Below are 18,562 nucleotides of genomic sequence, written 5' to 3' on the forward strand. Positions count from 1 at the left end.
AGCCAACACTGATGCAAACACACGAGGGTTTATCTGCAAGCTCGAGCTTGGGTCCAAGTATACCCAACACAGCGGAGCAGAGACTTGGACCCCGAGACTAAGAGGCGTAGCAGCTTTATAGGGGCCAGTGGCCAATGGGATTGTAATATACGCAGAAAGTTGCACAGTCATGTAGGTCCACACGCAGGTGGCCGATTGAATTACATCTTACCCTATAGTATCAATTTGAACTGGCCTATCACTCTGGTCAGAATGGGTGCGCAGTTCTGGTGGGCACAAGGCGGGGTTACATTGTTATGAGCCGATTTCCGATTAGGGTGTGCCCAGCGGCTTGACTAGGGTGGGGCAGTGCCTTAAGCAATAAGCAGGTCCTGTGGGGGTGATACAGGAGGTGGCGGGTGCAGCACAAAATGGAATTAGTCCTGCTCTGCTTGTCCAGGGGCAGGAGATTTTTGTTAAATTTCCTGGGTCCCACAGACTTGTAGTCCAAACTCTATCTTCTTTGAGGTAGATAGCAGCACACATCTCTGTTCAGTTCTTTCAGCTTCCTGGAGTCAGTGATCAGCCAAAAATTTGGTCATAGTTTATATTCATTTTGAGGTTTCATTGTGGCTTCTTACTTTCCAGGATTTCTCTAATTTTACAGCTGCTCTGCTAGCCCTAATGTTTATTCTCTGATTCCTCAAACCAGTAAATTGTGGGTTTGTCCTTGATCTGTGGACTAAAAAATCCTCTCAGGCATAAGGCCACAGACTTGCAATTCTAACCCAGCACTGTTCCTGTCTTTTTAGGGGTGACTTCTCTCCAGTTCCTTTAAAGGAACTTTCAAATAGCTCTTTTCTATTTTTTGCCCCATTTATAATTGTTATCTGAAGGAGGGTTAGTTTGACCAAACTATTACACTATTAATGGAAGCCACAACTTCCCCTCTCTTACTTTTTAACCACATATTTGAACTTCTTTCCTCAACATATGTAACTATATTTATAGCATAGATTTAGCTACTACTTATTCCCTTCATTCCCTCAAAAAACATATGTCAATAATGTTAGTAGGATTCCATTTTTCTTCTTGCCTTCAGTAGATCATATTTCAAGTTGAGAATTCATTTAGAATTTTAGTTCCAGGTTTGGTACTTTATTTCTGAATGCCAGTTTATCAAGGAGTAGTACTATGTGTCCAAAATAATTTTCACTCAGAAATTTGAGAAGTTTGAAAAGGAGCCTGAGGGAGTCTCTGGACCACAACCATTTATTTTGACTTGTGAAAAAACTCTCCAGTTTGTCTTGCTTAGGATCCTGTAATCTTAATAATTTAATTAATAATCTTAATTTTGTATACTTATATACCACAATTTAATAATTTTGACTGTTTTCAGGATTAAAAGAGAAGGCATCAACAAGACTGCTAAATGCATTGCATGGCCTAGGGTATATATTCCGTAAGTGCTAGTTACCACTCTGTTCACATTGATGATTGTCTTCATGGAAATACATATCCAAAGTCAGTGCCCAGCTCATTTGGTTTTAAGCCAGTAATACATACTTTTTTTTTTTTTAATTGGAGTTCAATTTGCCAACATACAGCATAACACCCAGTGCTCATCCCACCAAGTGCCCCCCTCATTGCCCATCACCCAGTCACCCCAACCCCCCACTTACTTCCCCTTCCACTACCCCTTATTCATTTCCCAGAGTTAGGTGTCTCTCATGTTTTGTCACCCTCACTGATATTTTCACTCATTTTCTCTCCTTTCCCTTTATTCCCTTTCACTAATTTTTTATATTCCCCAAATGAACGAGGTCATATAATGTTTGTCCTTTTCCGATTGACTTATTTCACTCAGCATAATAACCTCTAGGTCCCTCCACTTCAAAGCAAATGGTGGGTATTTGTCGTTTCTAATGGCTGAGTAATATTCCATTGTATACATGGACCACATCTTCCTTATCCATTCATCTTTCAATGGACACCAGGCTCCTTCCACAGTTTGGCTATTGTGGACATAATAGCTGCTATAAACATCGGGGTGCAGGTGTCCTGGCATTTCACTGCATCTGTATATTTGGGGTAAATCCCCAGCAGTGCAATTGCTGGGTCGTAGGGCAGATCTATTTTTATCTCTTTGAGGAACCTCCACACAGTTTCCCAGAGTGGCTGCACCAATTCACATTCCCACCAACAGTGCAAGAGGGTTCCCCTTTCTCCACATCCTCTCCAACATTTTTTGTTTCCTGTCTTGTTAATTTTCCCCATTCTCACTGGTGTGAGGTGGTATCTCATTGTGGTTTTGATTTGTATTTCCCTGATGGCCAGTGATACGGAGCATTTTTTCATGCGCTTGTTGGCCATGTCTATGTCTTCCTCTGTGAGATTTCTGTTCATGTCTTTTGCCCATTTCATGATTGGATGGTTTGTTTCTTTGCTGTTGAGTTTAAGAAGTTCTTTTTTTTTTTTTTTAATTTTTATTTATTTATGATAGTCACACAAAGAGAGAGAGAAAGAGAGGCAGAGACATAGGCAGAGGGAGAAGCAGGCTCCATGCACCGGGAGCCCGACGTGGGATTCGATCCCGGGTCTCCAGGATCGCGCCCTGGGCCAAAGGCAGGCGCCAAACCGCTGCGCCACCCAGGGATCCCCAGTTTAAGAAGTTCTTTACAGATCTTGGATACTAGCCCTTTATCTGATGTGTCATTTGCAAATATCTTCTCCCATTCTGTAGGTTGTCTTTTAGTTTTGTTGACTGTTTCTTTTGCTGTGCAGAAGCTTCTTATCTTGATGAAGTCCCAATAATTCATTTTTGCTTTTGTTTCTCTTGCCTTCATGGATGTATCTTGCAAGAAGTTGCTGTGGCCAAGTTAAAAAAGGGTGTTGCCTGTGTTCTCCTCTAGGATTTTGATGGAATCTTGTCTCACATAGTACATACTTAAATCCATAGATGAAAATATTAAATTCGTCACAGCTTATATTTCTCTGTTAAAGTACAACAATGTTTAATATGTTGTCAATTTGGATATTCCCATATAAAAAAATATCAATGTAAACATCACTGAGTTTTAGACAATGGAAAATAAAATTATATACTGAGAAACATGCCTCCAGTGATTGTTAAAAAAAAAAAAAAGTGAAAATGAGTTTGTCTTCCAGCCAACAGTTCTTGCCAATGAAGAGTCTGTTACCAATATGTTTTTGGGAGAGGGTCCATGATGTATGTATGTGTGTGTATATAATATTTTAGTTTCACAAACAGTTAAGTCTGTTTCTTGCTGTAGTAGTCTAAGAGCTTTGTTTTGTTTTAAGATTTTATTTATTCATGAGAGACACACAGAGGCAGAGGGAAAGGCAGGCTCCCTGCAGGGAGCCCAATGTGGGGACTCTATCCCAGGACCCCGGGATCACGACCTGAGCCAAAGGCAGATGCTCAACCACTGAGCCACCCAGGTGCCCTGTATTCCAAGAGTTCTTAAGCATGAAATCTAAAACCCTGTCCATAAAAGAAAAAAATAGTGAATTGGGTTTTATCAAAATTAAAGGCTTTCGCTCTGCACAAGACACTGTTTTTTTTTTTAATTATTTATGATAGCCACATAGAGAGAGAGAGAGAGAGAGGCAGAGACACAGGCAGAGGGAGAAGCAGGCTCCATGCACCGGGAGCCCGACGTGGGACTCGATCCCGGGTCTCCAGGATCGCGCCCTGGGCCAAAGGCAGGCGCCAAACCGCTGCACCACCCAGGGATCCCTGCACAAGACACTGTTAAGACTACTGTTAAGACTACTCAGGAGGTTTTAAACAGAGCTTTGAGAGAGCAGTGGCTGAAAGGAGATGGGCTTGTATAGGAAGAGAGGATTGACTTTGGTCTTGAAAGAACTGTTCTGCCTGATACTTATCATGTGCTGGAAACAAATTGAATTACAGATTTGGTTTTGAAATCTGGCCTTGGCTCAATGTAGCTCTGTAACCAAGGCAAGTTTGGAACAACATGGAGTATGAATAAATAAATCCTATGTATTTGTAAACTAAGGATGATGCTATCCTTCTTGTCTCCCTTACTGGGCCTTTTTCTGAGACGATGAGACCATTTGTATGAAAACACATTGAAGAATATAACACTAATACAAGGAGAGAGAGGGACTTTACAGTATTTCCACCTGCTCCAATGCTGAGATGATCCAGTAACATTGTGTGAGAAAAGGATTTAAGCAGTATGACCTACTACATATTTAATAACAAATTTTTTTAAAAAGTCATTTTATTGTTATAGTTATGTTAAGAATAAACTCTTAAGGACTGAAATTCTCAAGAGCCAAAGAAGGAATGAGTTTTGGACCACATCATTGGATGGTAGAAAGGGGTAGGGTTTCTATTGTGATGGAAAAGGAGGGGGGTCAGAGAAGGTCCCACAGTATTGTTTAAGCTACCTGCATTTCTCTTTGTGGTCTCTGCCCTGGGGGACTCCTCCACTTTGAGGAATGTGGAGTGATTTAAAATGCATCCACTTTAGTGTGAGGAGAGGAAGCAAGATCTGACTGATCCTGCAACTGGCTGATAGGAAAAGAAGTCCGTTTTCCAGTCTGTATTCTTGACCATGCGGAATTTATTGAGAAAGAAAAGAATGTTGAGAGATGGGGTAAGGGAAGACAGATGACAGAGAAAAATGGGAAACAGCATGGATAGGAGAAGAAAAGTGAAGTATTTGCACATTCTGTCTAACACTCAGAGGCAGATGTAATTAGTTGTTGACTGGGGAAGAAACAAAACATAAATTGGGCCATATTGGGTGATGGAGGATTTTTGCTGCCTGAGTCAGGGTAGGAAGCAAGGGCACAGGCTTCTAGATCTTGTTGCAGAAAGATTGGTTCCGGCAACATATAATTTGCATCCTGGTTCCATGGGAGAAGAGATTCATAGATGGGCACATGTTTTCACATCCCTGAACCATGAATTGGAGTTTTCCACCTGAAAGAAGCAGAGACAGACTGTAGTGAGCAGAAGGCTTCCTCCTTGTCCTTCGCCTTCACCCATGGCCCCCAGTGTTCTGCAAGCACAACCAAGACCTCCAGCTTGTATATTCTTCCTCCCCTCTCTGTTTTTTTTTTTTTTTAAATTTTATTTATTTATTCATGAGAGAGAGAGAGAGGTGGAGACACAGGCAGAGGGGAAGCAGGCTCCATGCAGGGAGCCCGACGTAGGACTTGATCCCCGGTCTCCAGGATCACGCCCTGGGCTGAAGGTGGTGCTAAACCGCTGAGCCACCAGGGCTGCCCTCTCCCCTCTCCTTCCATCTGTCTTCTGGGCCCTTCCTCATATCTGTTGCCCACACCCTCTGTTGAGGGCTAGACAAACCACAAGTCAGGTAGTATGTTTCATAGAATGGCAGTAACCAAGATCTTTTATTTTGGTATAAGGGTAGAGAGGTATGGGAATATAATAAGACAGGTCCAGCAACCTGTGAACACTGACTGATTGACAATGGCTTATTCATTTATTCAGCATTTACTAAATGCCTACCATGTACTAAACATTGTGCTAAGTGCTAGGAAAATATAGCTGTGAACAAGACAGACAGTCTTGAGCTTATGGTCAATGTCTCAACATCTCAAGGTACAGCTCATACATTTCTTTAAGAGGAAGAGACGGCTAGTCTCCCTGTCTCCTTTTAAGACATCAGAGTGCTCCTGGGAAGGCCTCTACCTCCCAATCAGTAGCTGGAATTCTGCTCTTAATTCTTGAGAGGATAAGTTTCTCCTGAATCTCCCAAGTTTCTGGGGAATCGCAGCTTGACCCCTCCTCAGGCTCCTGCCATCCCAGCTGCTCTCCAGAGTACTCAAGTTAGTTGATGTGTGTTTCTCTGGCAAAGATTGTATCATGAAGTCCCCACATACCTTCAAAGATCTTCTTTAACATGCACTGCTGGGAATTCTGAGTGGAGCAGACTCCCTCTCCACGAAGACATTTTCCTTGATCATTCATATATGAGCATGTGTGACAATTTAATATTGGGCCTGCAAATTTAAGATAAGCTTGTTGAAATTTCCTGATGGACTAGGCACAGAGCTATGAGTCACAAGGAGAGGAATGAAGGGCCTGGATATAACACGCTTCATTGTTTGGTTCTTGGGCATTTGAGGGCCCTATGTCTGATAAAGCATAGTCTATCTTCTGGACCAGAGGAAATTCCTTCATTCTTTCTGCTTCATCTATCATTGTCATTGCTGAAGAACCCCAAATTTCTCTCTATAATGCTGATGTTAACTCCAATTCATATTCCCCCTGACTTCCTGGACATTTATAATTAGATGTCCTTTTGCCATGTCTAACTCCATAGGAGCAAAGAAGAACTTTAATCATATGACTGGCTCCCATTTGGACTCCCCCCATCATACTCTCACCCACAAGGCACAAATATTTAGAGCACGAGCTAACTGGTTGACAAGCTATGTTAGAATGCTCTGATGTTGCAGATTCTGTGTAGAGTGATCATTCTCCATTTTCAAGTCAACCGTCGACTATGTCAATTTGTCACAAAAGGCATTCTTTAAGAAATGCTTCCATCTTGTCTCTTTTACTATCTCCATTGCCAAATCCCTAGTTAGGGAAACAAAGAAATAGGAAAGATGTGGGCCTTGTCAGAGCAGATGTGTCAGAGCAGATGTGTCAGAGCAACTTAAGTTGGATCCAAGGATTGTAACTCTCCAGCTATGTGATGTTAGTCTCACTTCTTTCATCTGAAGATTGGAATACCACTACATATGCAATGGGAGGAAATATGAAGTGCTTATGTCTGGTAATATCTTGAGGTGTCAAACTCTGGATCTGGTTTTCCTTCCTTGAGCAGCCCTTTTTAGTAAGAGCCAAAGAATTGCAGTTGTGCTTGGAACTTCTTTAGGAACCTAGCAGAGACTAAAGTGTGTTCATGCTTTATTTTCCACATTTAAACAAACAAAATGGAGACACCAGCACCAGGGCTAGACAGGCATTCTAACATAGGTTTTTTTTTTTTTTTTTTTTTTAAGATTTTCTTTATTCATGAGACACACACACACACAGAGAGACAGAGACACAGGCAGAGGGAGAAACAGGCTCCATGCAGGAAGCCTGACATGGGACTCGATCCTGGGTCTCCAGGATCACGCCTTGGGCTGAAGGCAGTGCTAAACCACTGGGCCACCCTCTAACATAGATTGTTAAGGCAGAGTTAGCACAAAGTTCATGAAGGTTAGTCTCCTCATGAAGGTTAGTTGCTCCTTCCAAGGGAGCAGTGGGCATTTGTATTTGTAATTACTTACATAGAGTGAAGTTGGAGGGACTGCTGGAATTTTGTATTTGTGTTATTTCATTTTTTTAAAGGGCCCTCAAAGTTGTTTAGCCTTCAGAGCCCCACAAAACCTGTCTCCTGCCTTCCTGGTACTATTGTAAAGAGGTGTAAATAGTGTCTTTGAGAGAGCTATGAACTGTTTGTGAACTGGTCTTTCTTCCAAACCCTCTCCTTAAAATTGGGTTTCTTGATGTGTTGCACATTTCACACCTGAAATCAAGGACTAGCACCCAACCAGATGTGCTTCCCCTGAAAATGTGCCTTACCTGAAAATGTGCTTGAAGGTGGAATGCCTGAAGGCTGTTCACCCAGTGGCTTTTCACCTGAAGCCTGTTCACTTGAAGCCTGTTCAGCTGAAGCTTGTTCAGCTGAAGCCTGTTCACTGTAAGCCTTCTCATTGGAAGCTTGTTCACCTGATGGCCTTTCAGCTACAGCCTGTTCACCTGAAGGCTTTTCAGCTACAGCCTGTTCACCTGAAGGCTTTTCAGCTACAGCCTGTTCACCTGAAGTTTGTTCAGCTGAAGGTTTTTCACCAGAAGACTGTTCACCGGAAGGCTGTTCACCTGAAGACTTTTCACCGGAAGGCTGTTCACCTGAAGACTTTTCACCGGAAGGCTGTTCACCAGAAGGCTGTTCACCAGAAGTGTGCTCACTTGTAGCATGTTCACTAGAGGTGTGTTCACCCGTAGCACGTTCACCTGAAGTGTGTTCACCTGAAGTGTGCTCACCTGAAGTATGCTCAGTTGAAGAATGTTCAGCTGAAAAGTGCTCAACGGAAGTATGCTCACCTGAAGTGTGCTCACTTAAAGTGTTCTCACCTGCAGCAGTCTCATATAAAGCCTCACTATCTGATGGGTTTCCAAGTGAAAAGTACTCACCTGAAAGTTGCTGAACTGAAGCTTGATGATCCATAGAGCCAGGAGGCTCATCAGGCTGACCTGATGCTCCTGGAATGGAGAAGGAACAGAAGATGGTGAAGATAAGAGAACGAATATCCAGGGTAAAGACTTTTTTTTTTTCAAAGATTTTATTTATTTATTCATGAGACACACACACACACACACACACACACACACACACGGAGAGGCAGAGACACAGGCAGAGGGAGAAGCAGGCCCCATGCAGGGAGCTTGACATGGAACTCCATGCTGGGTCTCCAGGATCAGGCCCTGGACTGAAGGCGGCGTTAAACCGCTGAGCCTTCCAGGTTGCCCAAAGACTGTTTTTCTTATACAATAAAGCTACGGTGGAATTCCTGGGTTTCCTTTGGGCCTGGTCAGGTATCTGAAGATCTTGCAGATGTTGGAGGATATCATCTAGTTACCCAAGAGACCATGAAGGACAGAGGTGTTAATGAAACGCATTGAGACTGCCTCTGGTATTTAAAGGAAGAATTTTAAGATCCACATTATTAAGAAATGCACAGGGAAGCCCATGTACCAAAAGCACCTGAAGGGAAAATGATGTGCCTTCCTCCTTCAGGAAATCAATGTGCCATCAATCACATAATCAGAAGTCTACCACCAGCCCTCCCTCCAGTCTTTTGTGGGTGAAAAGCAAGAACGATAAAGATACAAAAGGGAAAGAGAAAGCAAGTTGTTTCAATAGCTAAGTAATTCTAGCTGTAATTGAAGGTGGAAGATTTTACACTTCGGATAGGATAAAATTTTCAACCAGAGGTGACAAATATCTAATGAACCCACAAAAATGATCAGATGGGATTTAAGACCTTTTTATTCTTACACTCAATCACCAATCCATGTGGGTTAGAGACTCAAAGTTGGAATCAATTATTAAGATAAAAACATTCTTTGCTTATTTATTTCTGAATTCAGATTCCTTGTGATATAACATTTATACCCACTTTATGCTGTTGCCATGAGTTTTCAGTATGAAAAATCGTGAAGCACCTAGTTTATGGCTTAAGTGCTCAATTTTATTTCTCTCTCCTCCCCACTTTACCCTGGGGCTTAAAAAACTCTTAGCAGGTCATTCTCTTCTGGCCAGCCAATCCTTTCTACCTTTAATCCACCTCACCAATGACTATCAGACAAATATTCTTTAGGTATGACTTTCATTTTATTGAATGTAGCACCAAGCAATTTGATTATTACTCTTTGGTTAGACTGAGTAACCCAGAGGAGGGTGGGTAGACTACAAGGACCGAATCTTAATTCTAGCCAGAAGCTCAGAGGAATGACAAGATATTTTGAGGTGGAGGTAACCTAAGGCTCGAAATTACCCTTATCTCTGTAAGAGCCCTGCAATAGATAACATATATTCTGGGTGATTCACAGTCTATAATCAATGACTTTCTTAAAGACTAAGATTAGAATATGTTGATAAAGGAAAAACAAGGTTTGGAAAAGCTTTTGGGAGGTTTTATTTTTAAAAGTTGTTACTGAGTATTATCTGCTTGACTGATTCTTTAATAGTTAACAGAAGTTTTAATAAAGATTTCTGATGTGGAAAGGAGGCTTGAAAAAGCACAATCATTTCTTAGCCATTCTTATAGTTGATGACTTACTGCTTTGCCACGTGGCTGGCATATACTACCATCTGGTAGCTATATATCTACATTTCTAAGTTAACTTTCGAAAATCTCTTTTTATTTTTTTAAAGGATTTTATTTATTCATGAAGACACACACACACACACACACACACACACACACACACTCTGAGGGAGAGACAGGCAGAGGGAGAAGCAGGCTCCATGCAGGAAGCCTGATGTGGGACTCAATCTGGGACTCCAGGGTCACACCCTGGGCTGAAGTCAGGCGCTCAATGGCTGAGCCACCCAGGCGTCCCAACTTTTGAAAATCTAAGCAAAAAACCGAAATCTCGGACAAACAACATTCAATGGCAACACTTTGTCATTTAACTGACAGTTCAGAGCTCATGGCCTCTCTCTTCTCTAGGAGGAATAAGGGAGCACAGCCCATTATGAATGAGGATCCTCAAAAAGGAAATACAGACAACTGGATGGGTAGAAAGAACATGGCCACGAAGGAGAGGTTCATAAAGTCTCTGGCCCATAGCCCTGTTGTGTCCTGAGATGGCTTTCTGGGTACATCATATTCCCATCTTGTAGTTTTCCTTGCTACATTAGCTACATAAGGATCCCTTGCACTCAGCTCATTGAGACAAACTTTCATTGGATTTTCACAGAACCGTTAGACCTGTCTTTTCATCTCACAGATCATCAGGTACAAATGATCAGTGGCTGAAAAAAGTAGTAAGAATGAGACTGCTCCAAGCCAGCAGGCCTCTCTAATGATAAAGCCATTACTAGGAAGAATCAACTGGCTCAGAAGCTCTCAGAGTTGAATTTTTTAGCTATTCCTGATTTTGAGTCAGATTGGTTTGGGAACATATTCTGGTCTTTCTTCTTTATTTTAGATTTTATTTATTTGACAGAGAGTGCACACAAGCAGGGAAAGTGGCAGGCAGACAGAGAGGGAGAAGCAGGCTCCTGCAGAGCGAGAAGCCCCGTGCAGGACTGGATCCCTGGACCCTGGCATCATGACCTGAGCCAAAGGAAGATGCTTCACTGACTGAGCCACCCAGGTGCTCCTGGTCCTCCTTCAAGGGCTATAACACCTTAAAGAAGTTTCCCAAGGGCCAAGTTAGGGGACTCACCTCTGGCATATCCAATCAGATAAAGACTCATTAGTAAGAGAAACTTCATCTGGATTTTGGGAAAGAGGAGACCCTGGTGAAGGACACCCAAGAGCTATGAAGGAAAACTGTGAGCAGAAGCTCCTAATGCTAAGCTACAGCTCCCGGGAATTCTAGAACCTCAGACACCACCCATGTGCCTCACAATGGGTTGAGCTCTGAGGTTCTCATGTAGGCTATTCAGGCAGGATGGCCCTCTTAACAACTCAAGGCTAACTGTGCCAGTGAAGGCTAATTTGCCATGTATAAGGTGGTATATTGGGGCTCTTTGCCCTATCTTTAAAAACAAACCTTATTACCAAAATAACATATTATCTTTGTAATAAATTTTAAAAGCTATTCTCTTTCTCTTTTTTTAAGATCTTATTTATTCATGAGAGACACAGAGAGAGAGGCAGAGACACAGGCAGAGGGAGAAGCAGGCTCCATGCAGGAAGCCTGATGTGGGACTTGATCCCAGGACTCTAGGGTGCCGCCCTGGGCTGAAGGCAGATGCTCAACCACTGAACCACCCAGGGATCCCCAAAGCTATTCTCTTTTGAAATGTTCTTGACAAAGAGGTGTGATTGGCTGATTGTTTTCTATTTGGCTCTTTGAATCAGCCTTTTCTTTTTGGCCCTTGTAAGTTAATCTCTGTTGACTTGATCACCTGAATGCTGGTTGGGTTTGGCTTCAGACTGGATTTATTAGCCAGTGGAAGATTCGAGAGGGAAATACACACACACATACACATACACATTGAGATTGAAATATTTAGTCTATATTTATTCTTCCTTTCCTGCCACAGTTTTGATACTGGTTGGGTCTTGACATGACAAAGCTTCTATTGGGTGTCCTTTCTTCTATGGCTCCTGCTCTCAACCAGCTATGGTAACCTGTTGGTTTTGGTAAGAAACAAATGGCAAATACATGAAATGTATCCAGAAGAAGGACCAACAAGGGATGTTGAAAGCTGTGCCCTGAGCTGTAATTTCTATCAAGGGGGTAGAATATGGATGCAGTGAAGCATCCATATGATAGAAAGCTAGAACTGTTGGGGATTGCGTGGTAGAGATCCTATGGCCCTCACCTCCTACATCTTCCCTGCCCACCAACCTCGGACCTCTTTGGTACATGTAGTACTGAATGCCGGAACCAGAATAGATTTATCAGTCTTATAATTATTTAATATTTATCTCCTTCATTAGACTCTGAGCTCCTTGAAAGAAGGATCTCTGTCTGTCTGTCTTGATCACTGTATGTAGTACCTCACTATCTAGCAGCAGCTTTGTCATATAATACATACTTAATACATGCTTTCTGAATGAAGAAATGGATAAATTGCCTTTTCTGGGCCTCCCTCTGCCTCATAGTGGAAATTTTATAGAGAGCTCTTAGAATGGGCTGGCTAAAGACCGTGGGTCAGTTGGAGAAAAGGGATCACCAGGCATCAAAAGTTGCAGAGGGAGGCCTACCCTACTTGGCTTGTATTGGAGGACAAAACTAGGATTTGTGGGTCTGAGGCTGGGCTTCTGTGGAGTGGAAAAATTCATGAAAGAGTATGTTGCTGATAATCTTTTCTTCCATGTGGAGAGAGTCTGGAGAAACAGCTGGGGGATCATACTGAGTCAGACTTTCATTGATAGAAGTGGTGGAAATTTGTGGAAAGGGAGAGGCACTATGTATACCACCTACCAGTTGTTTTAAAGTTTGGCAGCACCCTTTTTTTTGCAACTTTCAGAACTTTCTGGAATATCACTGACTCACCCCTCCCCAGGAGTCACAGAATTGAAAGGTAAGACCTAAAGCCTAAATGGTCTTTCCTTAAACCTCAGCCTCCAACTTTTTCTTCCTTCTTTTCTTAAGGTTGACTTTACAGGACTGTATCCCAATCCCACCCAGGCTGGCTTTTCTTGGGGTCTACTTTGGAGACTTTTCTCCCTATGCCAGTGGTCTGGCACTGCAGAGCCAAACCTGTGAGTATCTGAGCACACTGTATAAGAAAACGTGGAGTGATGGAGAATTTGCTGTGGGACCAGAAGTGCTCCAGAGCTAAGATGTCCAGAGGTGCTCCAATCCCTGTGTCCTTCCTCTGCCCATCTCTGCATCCTAGATAAAAGTGAAGCTCCAGTTTCTTTTTTTTCTTCAAATGACCAATGACATTTATTTTTTATTTACATTTTTAAAAAATTTAAATTCAGTTTGCCAACATATAGTATAACACCCAGTGTTCATCTGAAACTCCAGTTTCTAAAGGCCTGAAGCAAAGCAAAGAAACTGCAGTGTCAACCCTGGCTGGTAATATTTGTGGCCTGGTTCAAAAAGATGAGCTGAACTGAACAGTCTTCTCCCAAGGGCTTGCAGTTGGAACACAGAGAGAGGCAACTAGGCTCTGTAGGAATAGTCTTATCTAGGGAGAGCTGAGTTGAAAGGTTATGTAACTCAAGTCTGAGACAGCTGTTTGGGGTCGAAGGGAAAATGAGCAAGCCAAGAAATCCAGGAAAGAATAACAGAAAACACAGAAGAGATGAAAGATACCATGCCTCCTTCAGTTGATCTTAGTTGACCTTAAATAATGGGAGGTGACTCAGATATTCATGTAGGGACACACACCACCCAGCCTGGGCCTCATGGAGACCTGGACACAGTCTGTGACCTGGAAGGTGTTTCTGGATACTTAGCAGTTCCAGTTTGGTTTCTTTTTTAAATAAACTTTTTATTTTTAATTTATTATTATTATTATTATTATTATTTAAGATTTTATTTATTCATAGAGATGCAGAGAGAGAGAGGCAGAGACACAGGCAGAGGGAGAAGCAGGCTCCATGCAGAGAGCCTGACGTGGGACTCGATCCCAGGTCTCCAGGATCACGCCCTGGGCTGCAGGCGGCGCTAAACTGCTGCACCACCAGGGCTGCCCAATTTATTATTATTTCTTAAAGTAAGCTCTACATTCAACATGGGGCTTGAACTTAGAGCCCTGAGATCAAGAGTTACATGCTCCACTGCCTGAGCCAGCCAGGTACCTCCAGTTCTAGTTCTAATAATCCTGTAGGTCTTAGTTTCTTCTAGTTTTCTTGCCTGTGTTTCTACTGCTCTTGTTCTGTTCCCTCTATTTTGTGACTTCTGCTTACTCATAATTCCTACTGATTTGGAATTTTTGCTTGCTCATCATTTTTTTTTTTTTTTTTTTTTAAATTTATGATAGTCACAGAGAGAGAGAGAGAGGCAGAGACACAGGCAGAGGGAGAAGCAGGCTCCATGCACCGGGAGCCCGACGTGGGATTCGATCCCGGGTCTCCAGGATCGCGCCCTGGGCCAAAGGCAGGCGCCAAACCGCTGCGCCACCCAGGGATCCCTTGCTCATCATTTTGGAGTGTGTGCTATTTCTGCTTATTCATGATTTCTGTTTATTCATGGCTTGTGCTCACCCCTGACTTCTGATGTGTGCCTTTGTCCTTTGGCCCTAATATGCACTGTTGACTCTGCTTACATTCAATTTTCTTTTTTATTTTCTTTTTTTTAAAAGATTTTATTTATTTCTTCATGAGGGACACAGAGAGAGGCAGGCTCCCTGTAGGAAGTCCAAGGTGGGACTTGATCCCAGGACCTGGGAGCATGACCTGAACCAAAGGTGGACGCTCAACCACTGAGCCACCCAGGTGCCCCATCCTTACTTTCAGTTTTCAGGACAGAGAATCTCAATGGTTTAAACTCTCACAATCATCATTTTTGCACAAAATTCTAATGCCAGCCTGTTTCATAGGCCTTTTATGCAATTCATGTCAGAAAGACACCAAGAGTCTAGGTTACACCTGGAATGGTGATCTCTGTTAAGAAACCTAGAGAAGGGGTCGTAGCTGTGGTAAGCATCCTGAAGCTTCTCAGAAGGCAGGGGGCAGTAAAATTGGAAAGTGTGTTGCTTCATCTGTGCAGTACTGCTGCCAGCGAAAGCCATCAAGACGTCTTGCCATCTGTCCCCACATTTGCTTCCTTAGTGTCATCTCACTTGTCTCACTTTCTCTTACATCTTCATCCTATGTCCATCTCAAGCCTCACCCATACCCAGTTCCTAGTTATTCTCTGAATGTACAATGCTCTGTGACTTTCATGGTGCTCCTCCCCACTTTTCCTGAAATTGTACTTCTCCATCCCATCCTCCTGATGAGAACTAATTCTTACTTTTTACATATTCCCTACGAATAGGGAATCTATTCATAATCTATTTAATCTGTGTCAATCAACACCTACAAATTGAGGACTCCCTAAACCTATAAGCTGGCCCTTCCTCTTTAGTTCAGACTCAGATACCCAGCTACTAGCTGGACATTTCTATGTGGGTTCCCACAACATCTCAAACTCAACGTTTGTAATACTGAATTCATTGTTTGTACCCCAACTCTGTTCCTGGGACCTTTGGCTGAGTAACCAGCTCTTCCTTTGCCCTCCCCTCACACATTATATCAGTTTTACCTCTAACTGGTTCTTTGATTTATCAGCTCTTCTCTTTCCACTGACATAACCTGAGTTCAAGCTCATCTTTCTCCTGGACCACTGAAACAGCTGCTTCTTGATCTTTTGTCCTCATCAGAACTTTCCTTTGATCTGTTGTCAAAACTGACTTCTAAAACTAAAATCCTGAGCAATAAAGTTCCTCTGAATTTTCTGCAGACTCCAAACAAAGATGTCCAAGATCAAGCTTCTCCAGCTTCAGTTTCCATAGCCTGACATCCCTGTCAGTCACCTAGCATGCAAACAGATGGTTAGACACAGTCCTTTTGAGACAATGCATTGTTGAATATGGCACAAACCTGAGGAGAGGCCTGTTCAAAAGTGGGGAAATCTTCGATTTGGCTGTCTGTGTAGATTTGTTCCTTCCCCGATCTATCAAATCAGAGATGGGGCATGTGATATTATCACTGAGAATTGTATGAGTAGAAGGATATAGCAATTTCTACCTTTCACTTGCCCACCTTCTTTGAGTGGTGGTAATTTAACCCGTGATGTTCTGGGAACTGGCTTGAACTGGCTGAAGAGTGCTAATTGGTAAAGTTTCAGGAATTCTACAAGCTGTTTGTTGAACACAGCTATTAAAATTAACATATAAACTGACATATTAGAAACAAATACTCAAAACTTCATCACTTCTTAATTATGACATTTTACTATTATCTATGCTCATAAGGTTATTTAGTACTGTTGTATCTATATGCTGGAAATACTCTATAATAGTGGGCATATCTCTTCCCAACTCCCTATTCAGTGATGTCAGGATGGTAGCTGAAAATTGACATTTACACCGTGGAAATGTGCAAAGGCTACAAATCAGGGCTTTTCCCATCCAGGCTCACCCCACAAGCCAGTTGTTAAACGTTTACCAGCACACCAGGGGGCTAAATCCATGTACTTGTAATTACTGGGAAAAGTGGCCAACTTTTCAGGATATTGAAACCTTGCATGCTTTTTCATATCTGACAGGATGGCTGATCAAAATAACAGCCAGGAATTATATTTTTTTAAGATTTTATTTATTCATAGAGACACAAAGAGAGAGAGAGAGGCAGAGACACAGGCAGAGGGAGAAGCAGGCTCCATGCAGGGACTCGATCCCAGGTCTCCAGGATCACACCCCAGGCTGCAGGCGGCGCTAAACCGCTGCACCACAGGGGCTGCCCACTGCCAGGAATTCTGATGTTGTTGGAGCCAGATAAGAAATGAGAGTTGGTACTAATGGTTGCATCCAATCTATGCATTCTTTTGTCTCCAGTGGTTATTTTTTTTAAAAGATTTTCTCCTTTTTTATTTGAGAGAAAGAGAGAGAAAGTGCACATGCATGATCATGAGGTGGGGCGGGGAGGAGCAGAGGGAGAGGGAGAAGCAGACTCCCCACTGTGAGCAGAGAGCCTGAAATGGGGCTCCACCCCAGGACCCTGACATTATTCAGCACTAAGTCTGGCACATAGCAAGCTCTCTATAAATGTCTTACGTTGTTTTGAGATGGCATAGTTGAGTCAGCCTCCTCAGATTTTAGAGGTGGATGGGGGAATAATTACACCCTTATGGAGTAAGCCCTCCATTTTAGTGGGTTTCTCATTCTTAAACTGGAGAGAATATTAATGCAGAAGGGGAGCAGATATATTTATTCTTCAAGTCATTCTTACCATGTTTGAGTAAGAATGAACCCAAGTTCTAAGGGTGCAGAGGAGCCTGATCCAAAGCTATAAAACTCTTAAAATCCAGGTAAGTGTTTTGTTTTTAAAGATTTTATTTTTAAACATCTCTATACCCAACATGGGACTCAAACTCAGAACCCCAAGATGAAAAGTTGCTCGCTCCACCCTCCCAGCCAGCCACGTACCCTTTCAGATCAAAGTTTTTAAATTACATTCCTCAGCATATAAACAAACATCTCTAATCTGGAATACAGCTAATCTGGAAGATAAATGCAATAGATTGAATGAATGCAATAGATTAACTCTTGCAACAAGAGATTGAAGGAGAGAAAGACACAGGGAGAGAGAGAAGAAGCAAACACAGGTCTTATTGCGGCAACAGAAACCTGGAGAGGGGGTCCCCAGCTAAGGCTGGAGCCCTCGCCACTTACAGGCTGAGGGGTCCTTACAGGTTGGGGTTCAGGACGTGAGTGGCTAGAGTCCCTAAGGAAGATCACCTCATGGTTAGACTATTTTTTTATTAAACAGGATGTTTGGTTTAGTGTTTTTTTTTTTTTTTTCAGCAATAGTCTGGGTGCCCATCCTTATCTGAGAAATCTGCGCTCACGCTCTATTGAGGAGCATGTTCTCTAAATATGGGCAGTCACATGGTGGTGTGTGCTCACCCCCCTGGAGGCAGGCAGGAAGGCTAGGGCTCCCATCAGCCCTCTGTTCACTCTACAGTGAGAGTGCAGCCCTTTGTCTCAGCTCCCATCGGGGCCCCTCCCAGCCAGGGTTATAAAGCCAGATACTCAGGGCCTGTGCACCTGTGGCTCTGTCCTGCCTTCTGCTCCCTGGTCGTGGGTGCAAGAGGAGTCTCAGCATCCCATCTCTACTGGTGGTGCTGGTGCTGTTGCCAGTGATGCTGGTGCAGTTCCTCTGCATCGGGCTGGGCATCTGGCAAGAAAGCACTCCTGAAAAGCAAAAGAAGAAACCTTGGGGACCGGTTTCAGGTGAGCTGTGAATTGGTGGGCCTCGGGGAGGTGAAGAGCAAGGCCCAGGGCCTCCCTTTAACCTCAGAGGTGATCAAGCCTTCACCCCCTCACCCCACTGTGTTTCCTCCCTCTCTGCCTCCTCTCCTTTGCTTCTTCCCCTTTTGTCCTTGCTCTTCCCTTTGTCCTTCCTCCCCCGCCATCGATTTTACTTCACCTCCTTCCCACCTCAGTTTGAATCCCTGACACTCCCCAGTTCCTCAGGCTTTATTGCTGAGAGCCCTAAATTTGAGTGGAAAGGGAGCAAAGAAGATTTTGTGGATGGTGAAGGCAACGTGGGCTGCCCTTCGGGAGGGATTGGGAAGATGGTGATGGGTCCATATGAGTGGGGTTGGGGGAGCTACAGTGTAGGACCCGACCTTCCCCGGGCAGCACAGTCCATC

At 43.1% G+C, this 18,562-nt stretch overlaps 2 protein-coding genes and 1 long non-coding RNA gene across 8 annotated transcripts in view; 1 reads left to right on the forward strand and 2 right to left on the reverse strand.

The window, feature by feature from the left end:
• Window positions 1-18,562, forward strand: part of LOC144311481 (uncharacterized) — a 36,420-nt gene that overhangs the window by 11,803 nt on the left and 6,055 nt on the right. The window contains exons 1-3 of one of the 6 annotated variants that reach the window (XR_013377082.1): window positions 10,947-11,246; window positions 12,717-12,770; window positions 12,842-12,951. The exons of 1 other annotated variant lie outside the window; for it this stretch is intronic. Coding sequence is in view for 1 of the 5 variants with exons in the window: in XM_077894074.1 (XP_077750200.1) it covers window positions 1,379-1,445 (67 nt within the window). In the remaining 4 variants the exon portion in view is untranslated. Of the gene's footprint in view, window positions 1-1,378; window positions 4,960-10,758; window positions 11,247-12,716; window positions 12,771-12,841; window positions 18,141-18,562 lie in introns of those variants that run through there. 4 more of the 6 variants (XR_013377081.1, XR_013377080.1, XR_013377083.1 and 1 more) reach the window with 4 other exon arrangements.
• The window catches only part of LOC144311482 (uncharacterized), a 34,114-nt gene that overhangs the window by 10,766 nt on the left and 4,786 nt on the right, over window positions 1-18,562 (reverse strand). The gene's annotated exons all lie outside the window — the stretch shown is intronic.
• Window positions 4,578-11,115, reverse strand: ACRV1 (acrosomal vesicle protein 1). The gene is made up of 4 exons (XM_077894073.1): window positions 10,958-11,115; window positions 7,583-8,263; window positions 5,884-6,003; window positions 4,578-4,957 (listed from the first exon to the last, which is right to left on the reverse strand). Exons 1-4 carry the CDS (start codon window positions 11,004-11,006, stop codon window positions 4,833-4,835), a joined length of 975 nt encoding a protein of 324 aa, XP_077750199.1. The 5' UTR covers window positions 11,007-11,115; the 3' UTR covers window positions 4,578-4,832.

This window comes from Canis aureus, chromosome 3, assembly GCF_053574225.1.
Source record: "Canis aureus isolate CA01 chromosome 3, VMU_Caureus_v.1.0, whole genome shotgun sequence".
NCBI lineage: Eukaryota > Metazoa > Chordata > Mammalia > Carnivora > Canidae > Canis > Canis aureus.